The sequence below is a fragment of the Melitaea cinxia genome, chromosome 15, assembly GCF_905220565.1.
Source record: "Melitaea cinxia chromosome 15, ilMelCinx1.1, whole genome shotgun sequence".
Classification (NCBI taxonomy): domain Eukaryota; kingdom Metazoa; phylum Arthropoda; class Insecta; order Lepidoptera; family Nymphalidae; genus Melitaea; species Melitaea cinxia.
In genome coordinates this window covers 10,011,267-10,032,131 of record NC_059408.1, presented here as the reverse complement: position 1 = coordinate 10,032,131, position 20,865 = coordinate 10,011,267, and the positions used below count along the sequence as shown (strand labels likewise).

Here is a 20,865-nt window from a genome sequence, read left to right as displayed (position 1 = left end):
GTCACAAATTCCATTACCAAACATTCAAATTACGTAGTAGTGGATATTAACCTTCGCAATGCCGGGGTATAATAGTAGCCTTATTCATACAGCCATCATTATTTTCTGTCTCGCAACAAGGCAAAAACAATCAATAAAAATAAATCATTTAAATAACCATAAACACGTATTACAATGCGCCGACATTACATCTCCTAATGATTTCGCTAACGAATCATTGAAAGTGGTCGGATCGCGTGCGCGGGCTCATGTCCGCTGCGATCTAATCGTAGCCGTGCCGGTGTGCGCGGCGGTGTGCTCGCCGCTACGTCGGTGTGCGTGTAATGCGGCCGTAATAATATGAAAGTGTTGTCCGGACCCCGCCCTAGCCTCGGGCCGAGCTCGGTGTTCCATTTACATCTGCTCGGATATTTTATTAAGCCTTCTGTAGAAAAGTGCGCCAAAGTGTCACCTTAATAATGTAAAATTAAACTAAAACACATGACACATGAGCATAATTATACCTGATTATAGTAAATCTGAATGATATTTTTCAACCGTATAAACATTTTTTTATAATATATTATAAAGAAGTTAATATGTCCTTCTTTCTATCATAGGTACACTATTCATATTTATTGGATTACGACGCTCATGAGATGTACGTACCTATACAATATACATCGATGATTTGTTAATATATATTATATATCACTATATTTTATTCATATATATCATATACATATGTCACTATCATAAATATAAATTCGGCACGGATATTAAGATGACTAAAGCAATTACAGTTATTTATGTAGCAACAATGTACAGTATGTTGGTGATCTTATTAAATAAATAAATAAATAGCCAACTTCAAAAAAAGGTGAGGTTACTACTGTGTGTGTGTGTGTGTGTGTGTGTGTATGTTCGGGGATAACTTCGTCGTTTATGAACCGATTTTGATAATTCTTTTTTGTTGGAAAGGAGATATCCCAAGAGTGGTACCATGATAAGAAAACCAAGATCTCGTGATGGAATCCCAGAGAAATCGGGGGAAACCCTCGAAAATCGTAGTGACGACTAGGGCTTTTGTTAATATCTTTTGTCTACTTACGTTGTATTACTTGTTGATGTAATTGAAGTCGGTTTTTTTCGTTTGCGAACAAACACAATTATTATTATTACTGTTACTTTTTAACCGAATTTCAAAAAAGGAAGTAGGTTCTCAACATTTTCTTTATCTTTTTCTCTCATAGCCAGCTACGTTTCGTATAAGACACATTTCCGGTATTTTGTGCAGGCCTATTAGTAAAGAAGTTTTACTTCAGTCGTCTGGTCTAAAGCACACTCGTTTTTTATTTTGTACATGAAAAATCACTTGAACAACCTTCTTTCAACGTTAATATTTTATGATAGTTTTTGAATTATAGAAATAGAATGTTTGACAATATATATATATTTATACAACATTTTAATCAGATTAAATTAAAGTTAATTTATACATTTGACAAATAAACAAAAGTAACTTTTGCAAATTTAAAAGCAAGATTAATACTTTTTATAAAACAATTTGTTTAAATGTAATTCCATCACGTCAAGTCGTCGAAACGCAGAGCGTGTAGGACAACCAAATTACAAATAAGGCCAAACCAAATTACACACTACGAAGTAGCACTAATTATTGTTGCCGCGGGGAATCCTAAAAGATGATACGCGCTTGTCAAAATGCCAGCGCGCTTTCATTGTTAATAAACCATAATTTACCTTGACTAATCAAAGATCAATTCTGACAAGTGATTTCAAAATTTATTTGCTATTTTAATGGAACAGTAATAATTGATTATAATATCAATTTATGTTACAAGATTAAATAATAATATTTTAATTTCAATTGCTTGAAATACATATGTATTTTGCCAAAAAGAAATAGTAATTCCATTTAAAATTAATATTATTTTCATGTTCATTATAATGCATGTAAGAATAATTAACATTACAAGAAATATATTAACCGACCCAAATGTATACAATTAAAAAATCTTATTTTCGTAAATAATTATGGACATTCTTTCAAGCAATGTTATATAAATTACATAATATATTCGTCATAGTGATGATAAGGAATAAAACATTGTTATTACTTTGATCAGTTTTAGTAAAGTTATAAACATAATTTAATCCTTAACCGCATAATTTTGAAATCGATAAAAAAATTTACTTAACAATCAATAAATCGTTTACGAAACAGTATTGCGAGCAATTTTTTAAATGAAATATTAGCAATACACGACAAAGATATAAATTTTATAATATTTTACGGTTCTTTTTAGTTTATCACGGCCTCAATTTTATTGTAACGTTGTACGCAATAGATTCGATTCAGTCGGGGCAGGATCACGTCGCCGAGTTGAGACACCAAAGGTTGTCTCGAAATGCGTATCGGTTGCGCAACCAGTGAAATAGAGCAGACAGATGTGGTTGCCTACTTATTTTTATATCATTGTTTGGAAATAATGTTATGTCAATAATTGCTTCTTTTTTACTTTTTAAACGACGTTTGTATGTTTATTTTTAGACTGTAATAGTGTTGGTCAGTTATGAAAGTGATTGCTGTTTATTTTTGTATCAGTCATATTTTATTTTTGACTAGCGTAAACTATTAAAAGCCCTGCTATGCCATCTACTATTTAAGATTGTGTAGTTAATGTAGTTATATCCAAAATAAATCCAGAGAAATAATAAACTTTATTGAATTATTTAATACTTTTTACGACCAAACTATGACAAGTATCTATATGGCCTTTATAGTTTATAATTAATAATTCTATAAGCTAAAAATAAAACCATCGAGTAACTAGGTATATTAAGATACTACAATAACGTTTTACGTATTTCAATAAAAAACAAATTAATTCCTCGTGGCATAGCTCTAAATGCGAAAGACCCCTGCAGCCAAACTGGCTCCACACGTATCGACTCGTCGTTCCTGTGGGCCTCGCCAGTGAGGTCGAGAGGGTGGCGCAGAGCTTAGGCAACTCTGCGTTTTCCTTAAGAATGTCCTAGGCGACACAGTGTCTGTCTGTGGAGAGGATACTCCACCCACGTCAGCTCGGCTTCGTGGAAAATAACACGGGGAGTGGCAGTTACCAGTTTTAAGTCCGCGCGTATGGACGTAAGCGCGGGCGCTAGGGGTCGCTCTCGTCAGTGGGAGGGTCCATCGAAGGCCCACTGATTGGTTACCGCCCGCTTCAAGCTGGGCAGCCCCCGGCCAGTAGGGTACCGATCCGTCTCGGTGCTGGTTTGTTCCTTTAGGGTGTAGGGAGCACCAGACTATATCTGGATAATTGGCGCCGTTATCTAGCACACCTGCGGATAAAGGTCAAAATAATAATAAAAAAACAAAGAACCAACATAACACTGCCATGCGCATTTCGACATGGAATGTCCGTACTATGAGGACAGGTCTCCCGAACACCTGCGGAGATTTACAGAACGTACAAGATCCGCGTAAAACCGCAGTGATTGATATGGAGCTCTGTCGGCTGGGTGTATCATTATGTGCCTTGCAAGAAACGAGACTGCCTGGTGAGGGATCCATTCGTGAAAAAAATTATACATTTTTCTGGAAAGGTAAAGACACTGAAGCCGTTCGCGAGCATGGTGTTGGCTTTGCGGTAAGAAACGACCTCCTGTCATCCATAGAAACACCACACGGTGTGTCGGAGCGTGTTATGGTGTTGCGTCTAAATACCAAGTGCGGTTTTATTACAATCATCTCCGCCTACGCTCCAACGTTGATGGCAACCGATGAAGCCAAAAGTCAGTTCTACGACCAACTTGAATCTGTGATACAGAAAGTAAAACCCCGAGACCGCCTTTACATCTTGGGTGATTTAAATGCTCGCGTCGGCCAAAATCACAGTGCGTGGCCAGAATGTATTGGCACCCATGGCGTTGGTAAGATCAACGAGAACGGGCAACGCTTGCTCGAATTCTCTTCAAGACACTCACTTTGCGTTACCAATACCTACTTCAAGGGAAAGCCATCAAGTAAGGTTTCCTGGAGACATCCACGCTCTGGTCATTGGCATCAACTTGACCTAATACTCACTAGAAAGAGCGACCTGGGCGAAACACTTCACACACGTACCTTTCACAGCGCCGAATGCGAAACAGACCACTCCCTCGTCGTGGCGTGTATTGCCGTCGTAAAAAAAAAAGATCCACTCATCCAGGCCGTTCGGTAGAAGACGAATTGCTCTTCAAAATACCAGAGACGATGAGATGGTCCAAAAATATGAGACTTCGGTTCGCAGCGAAACCGCTTCCTGGGATGCTTCTATGTCTGTAGATGAAGAGTGGAGTAAAGTCAAACGACTCCTAACAACAACAGCTTGTGAAGTGTTTGGCCACCAGGATACTAAATCACAGGACTGGTTTATTGACAACATCCAGCAACTTCAACCTCTGCTGGATTCCAAACGTAAGGCAGCTCTAAACTACCGAAAAAACCCCTGTCCGAAATCATCCGATGAGCTTAGAATTGCTAAAGCAAATTTGCAACGTAGTACGCGGCACTTTGTTAACGCTTACTGGAACGACCTCTGTATGAGCATTCAATCTTGCGCAGACACGGGTAATTTTGGCGGCGTTTACTCAGGAATCAGAACCGCTTTAGGGCCAGTTATTAAGAAGACAGCTCCACTAAAAGAAGCTGATGGCACTATTATATCAGATAGCCTGAGGCAAATGTCGAGATGGGTGGAATATTACACCGGTCTATATTCACAACCAGTGGACGTTCAGCGGGAGGCTGTGCATAACATGCCGAAACTGGCCACCTGGGAGGAGCTAGACGATCCGCCTACTGTAGAGGAATTGCTCAAAGCTGTCAAGCAGCTAAAATGCGGCAAAAGCCCCGGCAGCGATGGCACCCACGCTGAAATAATCAGACTCAAGTGTATATTACCTGTTCTGCACAATCTATTGTGGAAATGCTGGGAAAAAGGATACATACCGCAAGATATGCGCGACGCTAACATCATAACTTTATATAAGGGTAAAGGCGACCGCGGCGATTGTAACTGCTACCGTGGGATATCCTTACTAAGCATAGTAGGCAAGCTTTTTGGACGAGTGGTTCTTGGGCGAATCCAGAAACTAGCTAATCGTGTGTATCCGGAATCACAGTGCGGGTTTCGTGCACAGCGTTCCGCAATCGATATGGTGTTTACGCTCCGACAACTACAGGAGAAGAGTAGGGAGCAGAACATACCTCTGTTTGTGGCGTTCGTTGACCTGAATAAGGCTTTCGATACGGTTAGCAGAGATGGACTATATAACGGACTTGAAAGCATTGGGTGTCCATCAAAACTTCTGAGCCTGACGAAATGCTTCCATAAAGATATGAAAGGTTCTGTCATATTCAACGGAAACACATCCGGTCCGTTCGAGATGCGTAGAGGTGTGCGACAGGGCTGCGTATTGGCCCCTACCCTGTTTGGTATATTCTTTTCATTACTCTTAAGAGAAGCGTTCGGCAATGACCAACAGGGTATCCATTTTTATACGAGGACAGATGGGAAGCTCTATAACATCACAAAACTTCTCAAATCCAAGCGTAATCGCGAGGACATTTTTGTAGACAGCCTCTTATTTGCCGATGACGCAGCTTTTGTCGCTGACTCCGCTCTCGAGCTTCAGACCATATTGGACAGGTTCGCCCGGGCGTGTGCACTGTTCTCAATGACGATAAATGCCAAAAAAACCGTTGTGATGGTGCAGGGAAGCACGAAAATACCGAAAATTACGTTGGATGGCGTGCCCCTGGCTGTCGTAAACAAGTTTACGTATCTAGGGTCTACCGTGTCGAACAATCTCTCGCTTGATGCGGAGATCGATATTCGTATCGGCAAAGCGGCGACCACCTTCGGGCAGCTTAATACGAGAGTATGGAAAAACAAACATCTTACCACGCGTACCAAGATGATCGTCTATCAGGCATGCATCTTGAGTATTCTCTCTTACGGAGCTGAAACCTGGACGACGTACGCGAAACAAGAACGTCGACTAAACGCCTTCCATATGCGCTGTCTTCGTAACATCTTGGGCATATCCTGGGAGGACAGAGTTACCAACGAGCGGGTTCTTAATATTGCACAGCTGCCTAGCTTCACAGCGTTACTCAAGCAGAAGCGGTTGCGTTGGCTAGGGCATGTGCATCGAATGGAGCCCTCGCGCCTGCCTCGGCGGATCTTGCTTGGTGCTGTAGCAAACGCAAAACGTAACTTGGGGAGGCCCATGCTACGGTTTAAGGATTGCGCTAAACGAGATATGCACGCCTTTGGTATCGACCACCAAAACTGGGAAGCAGTTGCCGAGAGTCGTGACGGATGGCGTAAAGTTGTTGTGGACGGACGCAAGATACACGATCAAGCTTGGTTTGAGACTTTAGCGGCAAGAAGAACGCGACAACAACAAGCTTCTTCCGTCGCTGACACCACCCGGTTTACCTGCAGGGCGTGTGGCAAAGGTTGTCGCTCACGTATCGGCTTATTTAGTCACGAAAAGAGCTGTGTAATTAACTCAAGCTGACACTGTTTAAATCGTCTGCAACAGACGGATTGAGGCCAATGATGAATTCCTTCAACAAATGAGACTAATAAAAACTCACCGCTTCTAGGAATATTTTATCGTAAACAAAGTAGTTCCTTTAAATGATATTTATTATGTTATCCGTCAACAAAGTTCGCGACAAACGCTGTTCCATACATCATCGCCCACGAAAGGTGTCAACAAAAAAGTGCAGCTACCGTCTTACGCTACATCGATAAAAATTCAAAGCTATCTCGGTTGTTATGAATCATTAATCTTCACGGTTTTTGTGATTTTTCGGTCCTTATTAACATTAAGTAAGTTGTATGCTTAGAGTGGTCGTTGACATTCAAAATATAAATCATTGTGTGTGTACGGAGCTTCTATTTTTACGTAATTCTAACTATGACGTTACTTAAAATTGTACATAATTTTGATATATATTGATGGCTGAAGTGTGTATATATATATATATATATATACATATATCCCACTACTGGGCATGGGTCTCTTTCCCCATATAGGAGAAGGATCAGAGCTTAATCCACCACGCTGCTCCACTGCGGGTTCGCGGATATATTCCATACTATAACGGTCCTAATGGGACGGTGGGGAGACCCACAAAGACTGCACAAACACCCAGACCACAGCAAACACCTGTATGGCCAATACAAATGTTTGTCATGTGCGGGGATCGAACCCGCAACCGCCAGCGCAATAGTTACAATCCATGGCTGTAACCGTTATAAATGAACGTACCGATATAAAACAGGCTAGTCATACATTAGGAATGTATGTATATGAAACTTAAAAAAATATATTAGCTTGTATTATACACATAGCAACACTTATTGGTCCAATTAATTATCAAAATAAGAGTGAAACAGCTCATTAAGTCTATCACAGTATATTGAACTAAACGAGTCTCCTAAATAGCTGATAATTTATATTTTTCCTTCATGATTAAAGATTTAATCATTTCATAAAGTTGCGATGGTCGTGATTAGTCGAATCGTAATCTCGATTTTCGATCGATTTTCTTAAAAGAGATGTCACAGCCGAAGACAAAGGCCAAACCATTTATTTAATTGTGTAAGCGTAGCAGTCACTTTAAATATACTTTTAGAAACCTTGAACATTGGATTGTATTGTTATCTGATCGATTAAATAATACTTTTCCGTGCTTGTGCTAAATAATAACAGTTTAGGTTAATAGAATGAGTTATATAGTTGGACTAGATTGAACAAGATTTAACAAGAGGTGGATAATGTAAAATAATGAAGTGTTTTTGTGATTCGAAACATTAGATTCTCATTTTCCTTATAAAATTTCATCACCGTACATCGGTAAATTTGTATTTATAAGAAACCATATACTTAAATTGTGTATATTGATAAGGTAATCTTTAATTATATATAAAATAGGGCACTAAAAAGTTTCTACAAAACATTTATGAAAGAAACTGTTGCTAGTACTATAGAATGCTACAAGTACATTAGTATTTCCGTTTCCATTTAATTATGAATTTCTTATACAATTCCATTATGGATTGAATTGATTGTACAGCGATATTTCGCAAGAGGAAGCTCGCACGTGCGATGGTGGTCAACGGAGCAGCCGCTGAACAAGGGGGCAATTGTTTACGGAATCAGGCAAATTGCTGATCTTGCAACAGCAGTATCGTTGTATTTCACAACATTATTTATAAGGCCATGATTTAATCATCGTACTGATTGACTAGAAAGTCCATAATTAATTCGAAAATCTGTAACGAATTTATCTAACACTCTTCTTTACTATTGATTATGAGATATCTAATTCTGTATAAGTTATGAAAATTTCGTAGTCACTAATAATAGTTTTAATGTTACGGGATGTACCGCACTTGTCATTTTGAATCTCCCGATATGCTATTGTCACAAAATAACATATGGCGTCTGCAATTTCACGTGTCATCCAATAGGGGGAATGTTAAAATGACAAGTGCGGTAAGTCCCGTAGAATGAAGCATACGTTAAAAACATAATAAAAAAATTATTTGAATTTAGAATGCCTTGTAAAATATTGTTGTATGAATTAATAATTATTAACCAGCTTGATAACCCATGATTAACCTTAAAATTTCAATAATAAAGTCAAAACCTTCAAAGTAATCGAGTTTCTGATAGCATCTTTTTATTCTTTGTAGTAGTAACCTTGATTTTATTGCCCATTATGTAAGTATAATAATATACTTCGCTTTGTACTTACTATTACAAGTACAAGGACGTTAGAATCTATACCATTATTATGAATATTGACTGTCTGTGGTCCTATGTATTTAAGCTTTACCGAGAAATTTATTAAACAATAAATCACATAATATAATTATGTATTGTAACAAAATGAAAACACGTATATTTTATAATTATTGTAACATTATCCTTCACTAATATTAAATAATTATGACCAAATTTTTATTAGTAAGTTAATTTTAGTAGCTATTAGGGGTTCTTACTATTCATTGTACTGATTATAGGTTTTAAAGTGATAGTATGATTCCTTAAGGATGTTTAAATTATATAGTCTTCGAGAAATTGGTCATTAAAGGTATGTTTTAAGTAAATGTTGAACATTACCGCAGCTATTGGCTGTTAGTTTTCGCTGCTACGTTCAGTATCAGTATATAGAATTTTTGTAAAATTTAAGCTTTGTTGAATATAATTATCGATGTATTTGTAATAGAACTACAACAAACACTATTCTATATATGGAAAATGATTTTTTTTTTGTGTAGGTATATATGCAAAAAAACGACTTTTTTAGTTTTATACAACCTTTTGAAGGTGATACAAAGTATAAAAATTTGTAATAAAGTAAAATAAAATATAATCATAGGCACGCTTAAAATTTAATTATTTAACGTGGCACAAAACAGGTACTCTGATTGATAAGATCTCTGCCTGAAGGTTGTGACTGTGCTATTACCATATTACATACGTTTGTAATTGATTTATTTTATGTCCTTGCAACTTGTGATATTATATGTAAAAGGCGAAATCGATCATTGTAGTTTTTTAGATAAAAATTATCAGGTCATTTTATAATTCGGATACATTAAATTAAGTAATATATTTTGTCATAATTTTTAATTAGCATAAATTAACATATATTTTTTTTACAAATAATTAAATAAAAATATTTATTTAGATTTCTTTCATAGTAAGGCAAAAAAAATGTATTTGTAAGTATGTTTATAGAGTTTTTTTTTTTAAATATAAAGTTGTTTTTAATTATTGCGCGCTACATCAAACTAAAACGGAACTGATGATAATGAAGGATGGTGGAAATTAGTAAACAGACAATTTGAGATCAGGACTACAAGATATTAGCTGATTATTATACCGAAATTCCCACAGGGTCTGGATTTCCGCGGGAAAAACCGCGAAGTTCTTACATCACACATATATCACGACTTGAACGATAAAAAACATAGGTAATTTAACACATTCTAAATGCTTTTTTTGTTTTTAAAAACTTATATAATAAATTCATCTGTTCATTGTATAGCACGATATTTGAATGGTACAATGCCCACGGTCGGTCCTAAATCGAGATGTCAGCGTTATCCCGACTATAAATCAGCTCGCACCACATCATGTAAACTTCAACAATGAAGATAAAGCCACCTTGCCATAAAGTAACATTATTAGGCCTAGTGTAGACTGTACAATATATAAAATGATTTAAATCGTTTGTCTGAAAAATGTTTAATTGTATACTTAAACAGATAGTTTAATAATATTTTTACTTTCTTACAAAACATAATAATTAACTATTTGAAATGCAATATGAGGGTTGACACAAGTTTCGTGATAAAAAAAATCTGTTTGGTAATTTCAAACTGTCTTAAATTTTTAGTCAGAATTTTTCAAATTACAGCCAATGTATATTTTACTAAATCAATACCTTACCTTTTGCAATGTAAAAAACTTTCAGAAATTTTAAAATCCATCTAAATACGTTAGAAGAGCTCAACCGACTCAACAAAATTAAACAAAACGTACAAAAGATTTGTAGGAAATGTACGCGCAATGCAAAGGCGCCTTTTTTAAAATAAATTACATGTAATGTGCCAGCACCCACAATTCAATGTTTCAAAATTGATTGTAAATATACTTATTTACAAATTTACCGCAGTAGCAATGTCGAAATATTGATTGAAATGTCTGAAAAGAAACAACAACCTTGAACTTTAAATTAAAACCACAAAATTCACGACACGATGACTAACGACTTATTAGCGCGACCTTTACGATTAATTATTATAATTAAAATATTTCTCACATAAGTGTATTACTTTTACTACTCATATATTAATAAAATACATAAATGTCCTGAAAGGCGGTAAAGTCCATGAACAATTTGTAAAATATTGCGTACCTATTTGTTTCAAGAATTCAATGCTTATATTTTTAGTGTTTTATATAATTTTATATAACAAATTTCAAATATATAAAAAAATCCTCAAATTAAACAGCGTTTTGGCTTCAGTTTATTACTACTAGACTACAACATCTACAAGTTTTTATAAACTTGATATTTGAAAATGAAAGCGATGTTTGAGGTAGTTTTAATATTATAACAATTATAATTTATAATATAATATATCTGATGAAAATGCCATTGCAGAAAATCCACACTAATATTATGCAGAACAAATATTATTAATAGTTTATTTTTTTATTTTTATAAAAGACTTTCACCAGTAGGATTCTCCGTTATCACTGCACTCTGTGATAACGCAAAATTCTAGTGGTATAGGCTATATTTTAACTGGAGAAGACGAATAGTCAAAATCGTACAGTCTACAGCAATGGTACAAAAAATATAGCTAATTAATAAAGTTGTATATGTGTTCATTGTATCATTTACACTAGCTGCCTTAAATGATTTCTCCTTTCATTCTTTAAGTTGACCAAGACATTAGCAATTTAGCCATTATAACATATTTTTTTGTTGTTTGTTTTTATCATTTCAGATAAATTTTTCTAGTTAGATGTAGATTACAATTTATGATAAATGAAAAAAAAAGAATAATAAAATCCTTTTAAATAATTAATTAATGATAATAATTTTTTTTAATGAGTGTTACATGGAAAACTGATTAAACTATATATTATCACACTTAGTGTTAATGAGTCTGTTAAAATATATATTATTATTACTAGTTGACCCGGCAAACGTATTTTTGCCAATAAACTATCTACTATAAGTGTGCGGGGATTTACTTAATAGAAAATAGGGGTTGATCGTAGAGAGGTGGAAAATTAAGAGTAATATAAATTTTTTTTATTCTAAGTCATGACAAAATAAAAATAAAATTCTTGCCAAAATAATAAAAAATAAAATATATATGTATTTTTTAATGTTGTATAAATAATTTATCTAAAAATTAAAAAAAAATTAGGGTGGACTATTCTTAACATTTAGGGGGATGAAAAATAGATGTTGTTCGATTCTCAGACCTTCCTAGTTTGAACAGTTCCCAAGATCAGATGGTAATCGGAACCAAGGTACCTCCTATATGTATACTACGTCTATACAGAGCCTTAGCTGTAAAAATTGACACTAATTCGATAAGATTGACACGGGTATCAACATATAATAATTAATTATCATTAAATAGGCACAAAAAGAATTGAGATCTTCGTGTTTAAGTCGGCATTGAGACGACAAAGATTAGTATTAAATCAAAGCCAGCCATCATTGAACCCCGGGCGATTTCTCCGACGTATATTAGGAAAGGTTATAAAAGAACTATAAGGGTCTCGATAAATTTGTCAACGGGTGCGCTAGAGTCACGCTCCACGTCGACCGGCCACGACCGGCGCCCTGTGCGGCATTCTTCATGTCAAACGAACCATCATACTGAACAGAAAAAAATACCTAGAATATCCGCAAGGACAAGGCAGTTCTAAGAAAAGTGAAGCGCATATAAAGATTTGAGATATAGCGTCGTGTGGATTTTCCCTTTTATTCGCTTCCGTAAAATCTTGTAGCGTTTATTGCTTATGCATACGAATTTAATAATAAAATTACGAATACTGCTAATTAATAATACAATTAAGAAACCGTGAAAGCAAGAATAATATTTTTTTTTTATAATTTATTCTCTTCAGATAACCACGAATGCAATCAATAATTGCAATAATAATAAAATGTCAACAATTCTCATGAAAAGCTATTAAAGAAAACCAAAAGCAATATCTACATTCATTTATTTTTAGTTGCAATACACTTAAAATAATTGTTAAAATGACTACTACACTTTAAAGAAATAAATTATCCTTTAAACAAATTACTGACAGTAGGCGGCGTATCTTTCGTATTTTAGGTGGTTAAAATTTATTAAAATCAATTAATTTACACCCATTTACTGCAAAACCGGACTAAAATAAAAACCGCCTATTAATAATGTCAAACAAAAAGCCTTGCTCCAGAAGAGAAAATTGTAATTAAAAGTACTATTTTAAATGTTAAGCTTTTTAGAGCTCCTTAAGAAGACCAAGTTATGATATAAATTTAAAAGGATTACTGATTACGAGATTAAATATGCACTTTATTTATTATGTTATTAAATTGAAAACACTTGTATTATTTGACCACCTAGATAACGCATTGATTAAAGCGTATTATAGAAATAAAATTTAAAAAATCATGAAAAATACTTGCGGAACTTAATCTACTTAAAATTTTATGCCCCATAAAACTCAAAGTGAACGTATTTTTGTTGATTTCTTAAAAATAAACGAAATTAAGTAATTTTTAACTTTGCCCTTTGCCTTTCGACGTTTCAATAATCTTGTTACGAAATTATTCATTCTTGGCTTTATTATTAACTTAAATGTCACGTATTTGGACTAGTTAGCAGCAGTATTTAATGATCAGTTTAATTATATGTGGTGCATATTGAATTGATTAAGTGGGCATGGATGGCAAAATAAGACCATGATTCTGTAATGGCTTCTGGCATATTAAGATATCTTGTCACGACACGACAGCGATACATTAATTGCGTGATGTTCATATTGACAGCGCAGCGATATGACTTTAATACTTAGGCTTTAATCTTGTATATTTTTTGATCGTTTAGTGTCTTACGAGGTCCCTGTCTTCATAATATTAAACATCAGAAATGACAGCCACTATCGTAGACTATTCTAAAGACTATATTGTTATATTTTAGTTGTTTCAGATGAAACATTATTACATGCGTGCTTTTTTGATTCAGAGACAGCTGGCTTGTAAAGCCGCACGACCGCACGTTTGCGTCCAGTCATTTTAGGTTTTATCTGCAGGAAAAGTCCTAGTGAGCTAAATTTTTGTATACACCTTTATAACAGCGTTTTAATGAAGATGTGAAAAACCGACATTGATATCGTGCCGGCTAAAAAAGTTATAAAGATCAAAAGGTCACGAAAATCAGTTTTTCGCGAATATCTCGCGACCTCGGAGGTAAACAGAGGTCATTATAAAAATTGTTTGTCGCAAAATTATCTACAAAAAATACTTTAAGCATTTTTCTGTAAAGTTAACCGTTTAATACGTATTCAGCTATGTAATTTTATCAAAAAATATCGTTATGCAAGATAAAAGTTTTTAAAGTTGTAATTTGTAAAATAACGATTCGGAAGTGCTCTTGGAGCCTATTTGAATAAAGCTGTTTTTGATTTTGATTTTGAAAAATAAAGAAATCGGATTGTGCACAACCCAGTTGTTTGTCGAATTCAAGTAAAAGAAAAAAAAAACGATTGGACTATTTCAACTAAATTAAATAAATAATTTATTATGAATGCTTAAATATCCAATTATCTAATTTGTATATTTAATGCTATACTACCCTGTAATAAAATAGTTTACAAAATGATTGTAGCGTAATGATAGTATATCGCTTCATTGTTATTGTCATCTTTTTTTTTTGCAAAAAAACTATTCGAAGCTTGTAAATTTCAGTTTATATTTAAACGCTTAATTTGTGTGATAGGTTCATTAGATATCGATTTTTGCAATACAATTAAGAACAAAATTTATTGATGACAGCAATTTTTTTTACTCAAGAAATGTTTTAATTTGAATAGTCATTTTTTATTTAAATAAAATTCATCAGATGAGGCAAATAAGATCATACAAGATTCATTGTTTATAGCTTAAAATTATTTAAAAATTCTTTTGTTTAGGATTTCGTAAGTTAGTACCTTTTTTAGTAATATGATAAGTATGATGTGGATACAACTACGAATTAGGTTAAATATTATAAGTAACGTAAACATGAAATAATGTAACGCAGAGCTTAAATTTATATAATGCATCCGGCTATCATCCACATCAAATACTAGTAATAATTAGTATATTAAGTAAGAAGGCCTTATTGCGTTATTTTTCCGGTACTCGGTCGGTCGGCCTCGCTAATCTTTGACCGGGATGTCAACTCGATAATGATTACCTACGAGATATGAAACAAATATGTTGGTGGCAAGGTCGCCAAATTTGAGTTATTGAGATCATGGCTGACGCAAGACTTTTCACTGTAAAGTTACGTTCTCGCTGCTTAAATTAAGTTTGCTTTTTGTTTATTAAGATTTCTTACTCAGGAAAGAATATTTTTTTAGGAAGTGCAGCTGAGAAAAACCTTATATCTCTTAAATATACATAGAGCCGCAAAATAGACTGATCATAAATCATAAAGTGTCCATTCAACAGTTTGCATAATTTCATGGTTGTAAACGTGCCCTTACTCTTAAAATTACTTGCTTACACGCTTTTAAGTAAACGTCATTTTTTCGCTATACGAATATGTTTTGCGGTCAGTGTGCATAATTGTGGTTTTTTATAACATTGATTTCTGTCAATATACACTATATTCTGATAGAAAAAAAAATATTGTGTTTGATCGCAAAAAAAACCAACTTCAATTACATCGGACAGTAATAGAATGGAGGTAGATGAAAAAATTGTCAAGTAAATATGCGTTATTAGAGATAACTGGAAAAGTATTTGTCAAATTACAATTAATTTTAAATTGACTAAATTACAAGCACTAACTTTGAATATAAAAAATTCCGAAATCTCACCCAGTAAAAAGTTACGACGTAACACAAATTGAAAAAAAAAGTACATTCGAATAAAGAATCTCCCCTATTTTTGAATTCGGTAAACAAAGTGAAATGATACCACAACAAACAATTGTATCACTCATGCAAAGGCCAACCAAACTGGGAGAGAGAATTCGCCACTATATGCAAGAATTTTTTTACACTTAAATGATTTTGAAAAATTGCAAAAAAAAATTAAATAGAACAAAACTTAGGTAACCGTGTGAATGTTAATAGTTAATACAAATCTTATTACAACATTTATTTTTTCACCTTCCTTTTTTTTAAAAAAAATTATCATATAAATAGCTAATGCGAAATTAAAACCAGATTTGTGCGTACAGAATATGGCTAATCTAAATACCTAACTGTCAAACGCTTTGTACATAGGCGTTTTTTTTTTGTGAATTATTTATGTGGAACAGGACGTTACTCAATCTCCTGGTAGCAGCTAGTGGCCCGGTGCCCATCAAAAACTTGTAATTAAATTTTCGAAAGTGTTTCAAATGTTGTGTAATTAATTAATTAATATTTTTTTTCTTTTATTTCATATACCTATCAAAAAAATATTATTTTAGTAATTAGACTTTAAGAATATATCAATTTATTAGCACACTTAGATCATTTACGCAAATTTTGGGTAGTTTATGCATCATGAAATTTTGGTAATTTGGAAAACATCGCCCTCGCTTCTTTTAATTTTTCAACATGAAATAAGCTATGTTTTGTTAGTCTAGTCTACATAATGAAACAAACCTTTATTTACTTTTAAAAATACCTAACTAAAATTTATTTCAAGGAACAAGTTTTTCATACAACTCATTATAATATACACATACTAAAGATTGTATGTCTATAAATAACATAATTGTATGGGTTTTTTCAAAACAATAAAAAACGCAAATAAGATAAGCAATGAAATTAATATTCAACGCAAAAAAAAAAAAATATTTCTTTATTTTATAACGCCAATACAATAACTTTCCCAACTTTTTCTACGGTAAAAACCCATAACATAAAATGAAGTTAAAGGTCATAGTGAAATTCCCGAGAAATACGCATTTAAAAATGGAAAGGCAAATAATGTTTTTTTTATCCCATTAGTAAGCGCTAAATTCCGGGTTTCTTATCCAATATATGCTGTACCATAAATTACACACTCACAGTATATAATTATATTAATTAAGGACATAAATAAATTGTGGTAAGTGAGAACTTTTTTTAAAAACTTACTGCTAATGTGTAATATCGCAAATGTGTGGCAATTATACACTTTAATTACCTAGTAACCTTTATTGTACATATTTACAGAGCAAACAGTTAAAAGACAGTTATTTGCTTATAATACCTATTTGATAAATACCAGTGGTCGCTTAGTGGTCGAAATATGACTATAATTAATTTAACTTATAAGTTTGAACATTATTATTACGTTCTGTTGTCAAAATATACTTCTATAATAATAGACAAAAGAGTTTATATACGTGTGTGTAAAATACATGGTATTGTGTTTAATGTTTTTTTTTTTTATTGATTTTATGTATTTTTTTGCATAATTTCACAAAAATATTAGCATTGTGCATTCCTTCTCTATATAAACTATAAAGGCGCGAAATTTCATACCCCTCCGTCTGCGCGATTTTCGTTAAAATGGGTGCAAAGTTTTTGCTTTTCGCACTAATATATAGATTATAAAAATTAATATCTTTGCATCTGCTCGATGTCAGTTGATTGATCAGATTAGTGAGCGTAGTTCTCAACACAATTTTTTTACTTACAATATTAATTATTTGTTTATTGTATTTATTTATTATATATCTATATACATCGCAACATCTTGTAAACAGGTTTTTTTTTTTTCTTTTTTAATAATATCAATTGGTATAATTATTTCTAGAGTTGTTTTTATTTCATGATTCGTGAATTGTTAATGTACGTTAATATATATTTTTATTTATGTGTTATTTTTATATAAAAAATGTAGTTCATGAACACGTATTTGTGTTTTGCTTTATTTTCTTTTTTCTTATTGCTTGTTCTCTACAAAGATCATTCTTAAGTAAATTTTAATAGCGATTCATTGTTCTTTTGGTGTACAATAAGGTAGGAATAAACAAATATTAAAGGAATATAAAATAAAAAATAAATATATAAAAAAACCTTATCAGCAACAAAAAAATAAGATAGAGATAAAAAACGTCATGTAAACACAAAGTGTTAAAATAACTATGATTTTAATATGAAACAAAAAACCCACTACCATACAAAAATAATGTAGTTAAATATACATTCTATATAAATTACCATAAAACCATTAATGTTATCTGCCAATTCCGTGAAACACGCTTGATACGCAAAGTCGTCTTCAAAAATATGGACCAGACATTTTCCTGCATATGTACGTCATTCAGTACTTTCGATATCACTCCGGTTTTTTTACTTCGTTGTATTCGAAATAACTTAGCGTAAAAATGCACGAGAAGAAACGTTAAACAAAAAGCGGTTAGTCTTTCCTTTGTATCTCAATTCGTAGGATACACCTAGTATCTTTAGCGTGTTATTAACACAGGGAGTCTTCGGTTATCACGCCATCGTGCATCGGTCGGCTTTTTAAGTTCCAAGATAGTAGTTGAACTGTGTTATCTCTTAGTCACCTCTTACGACACCCACGTGAAGAGAGGGGGTGGCTACATTCTTCAATGCCGTAAACACACAGCACATTTTTATTTATATAGATCTTTTTTTGGAATACGATTTATTTTATAGATTTTAGCACCAAGTTAAAAACTTTGAATTTTATAACATTTTTAGTTTGAGCTTTAAGATTATAAGATTTATAAGCATTAAATTTTTTAAACAGAAGCTTCTCGAATAACATTTACTGTTATCATTTAATTTGATAATAACCCACTTTTAGTATATTTGCTATACTTATCAATTAAATTACGAGAAGTAGATTTAAATAAATAAAAAACACTAAAATAATCGTTGTCTATTTATTTATCTAAAAAAAAAACAGCAAAGAATTAAAAGAACGGAAAAAGTTTGATCTGTATTTTACAACGACCATTATTTTTTAAAGTTTAAAAGAAAGACGTTACGTATTGCAAAGTAAAGAATCAAATTAACAGCACTATTTAATTACAGCAATGGTCCAAAAACGTGCGCCAGCGTCACATGAAGGTTGAAGTAACGCCAGTGAAAACAATAGCCATCAATTGTAATTACTATTAAGTCATGACTTGTGCAACAGAAATCTCCATCGATAACACGCTGAACAAATGTAAGATTATCTATCAATAACCCATTTAAAATTCTATTTAAATTGAAAAGAAACGATTTAAATACATTCGACGCATCTGAAGAATTAAATTAGCTGAAATATTCTGATGAGATTCCAAACAGAATGAACAAACAGTATAGAGTCACTATAGACCATAACTTACACAACTAACTTTGCCGACTCCAACTCTGTAAGTTGCAGTAACCACAGTGTGATAACGTTATCGTCGAATTACATTATTATTTTTTGTATCAATCTATATAAAACAGGTATGTATATCTTATATATAAAATTCTCGTGCCATTTTGTGTGCATATCGGGTAGGTTTGAGAATCGCATAACGCTAACATTTATTTTTTTTTTGTAGGGGGGAATAAGCGGGTTAATTACATAGATTTCAAAACAACGTTTGTGGGGTCAGCTAGTTATATCTAAAATCGTTGAGTCATTCACTCATCACGAAATCTCAAAACCGCTGGACGCATAAAGGTGAAATTTAGCAGGAAGATTGTTTATAGTTAGTAGACGTCTCCCAAAAATTTTTGATGTGGCCGGATTTAAGGAGTCTAGGGGCTCTCACAAGTTTGTATGAAAATCCGTCATTGTTTGTGCTAAAACTTTGAAAATTGACAGAAACATAGTTAATATTTAGTTATTATTCTTTCATGCCGTAGACACACAGCGTTAAAATTTAAAGGGGTAGTTATAAATAACTACAAAATATATTTTAAAATAAAATTTTGCCAAAGAAAAGAAAGTTAATTAATACATTTCGATAATATAACATCGATTCCTACAGTAAAACAAAAACGAGTGTGCTTTACACCACACGGCTGAAGTAAAACTTACGAAACGTAACTCTCTCTCATTCTATCTTTCAACTTACGTTCGCCTCGCCTGATCAAACTTTTTGTAACGTTTTCGTCACCCATTCACCAGCCTACAATACGTTTTTATCTTATGCATCTTAAGTAAAACGGTTCGTAAATAAAATTACTCGTTTTTTGAATATAGGGATCATGCTTGAATGCATAGAATTCGGCGTCGTAAATGACGCAATATCACTTCCTATCACATGCGTCCGTTCGCGTGAAACATTCGGGGTGCGAGGCCACTTTTAAATTGCGTAGTTAAGCAATAAAATGAATGACCGAAATCTACTTTTGATTCGATATCGATTTCATTGTTAGTGTCGTATACGGAAGGCGATGCTCGATAATTACTATTTGACACGTAACTATTATGTAACAACAGACGTGATGTTACTTGAAAAATTGATAGGATAAAAAAAAAAATAAGCTGAGGCATTTAGCACTACCTCAAATTGTATTTGAAATAAAAAAAAAAAAAAGAATAGGTGTAATACACTGTTTTTAAGGCTACTAAAATCTACTCGTATATTACAAAAAACCCATTTTTGTTAGAACTCTATTCTTTACCATCCTGTCACGACGTATTTTTATAAAATGATAATTAAAAACCATGTGGTGTCATGGGACATCAGATAGGAACGAAGTTCCTTGTTATAATATATTAATTTCAAGATCGATTCGAGATATAAAGAAAACAATTGTTCGGGTCTACATTTTTTATAATTTGCTGTGTGGTTACGGCATTAGAGAACATAGCCACCCCCTTTCTTCCCGTGGGTGGCGTAAGAGGCGACTAAGAGATAACACAGTTCAACTACCATCTTGGAACTTATAAAGCCGACCGATGGTGGGATAACCATCAAATTGCTGGCTTTGAAGTACACAGGTCGAAGACAGGCAGCCGCGTAGATTATATGTTAGACACTGTATAGCCATCATACATGACTATACATAAAAATCTTACGATTTTTTAATGTTACGAACGTTTTTTCCTCCGCAACGCCC

At 33.3% G+C, this 20,865-nt stretch overlaps 2 protein-coding genes across 2 annotated transcripts; both read left to right on the top strand.

Moving 5' to 3' along the window:
- Nucleotides 1–3,428: 3,428 nt before the first annotated feature.
- Nucleotides 3,429–4,223, top strand: LOC123660153 (craniofacial development protein 2-like). Its single transcript, XM_045595256.1, has one exon. It carries the CDS (start codon nt 3,429–3,431, stop codon nt 4,221–4,223), a length of 795 nt encoding a protein of 264 aa, XP_045451212.1.
- Nucleotides 4,224–4,260: 37 nt separating this feature from the next.
- Nucleotides 4,261–6,570, top strand: LOC123660152. Its single transcript, XM_045595255.1, has one exon. It carries the CDS (start codon nt 4,261–4,263, stop codon nt 6,568–6,570), a length of 2,310 nt encoding a protein of 769 aa, XP_045451211.1.
- The last annotated feature ends 14,295 nt before the right edge of the window (nt 6,571–20,865 follow it).

What these genes read in the sequence shown, in the direction of transcription:
- LOC123660153 (XM_045595256.1), top strand. Translation starts at nt 3,429, where the DNA reads ATGAGGACAGGTCTCCCGAACACCTGCGGAGATTTACAGAACGTACAA.
- LOC123660152 (XM_045595255.1), top strand. Translation starts at nt 4,261, where the DNA reads ATGGTCCAAAAATATGAGACTTCGGTTCGCAGCGAAACCGCTTCCTGG.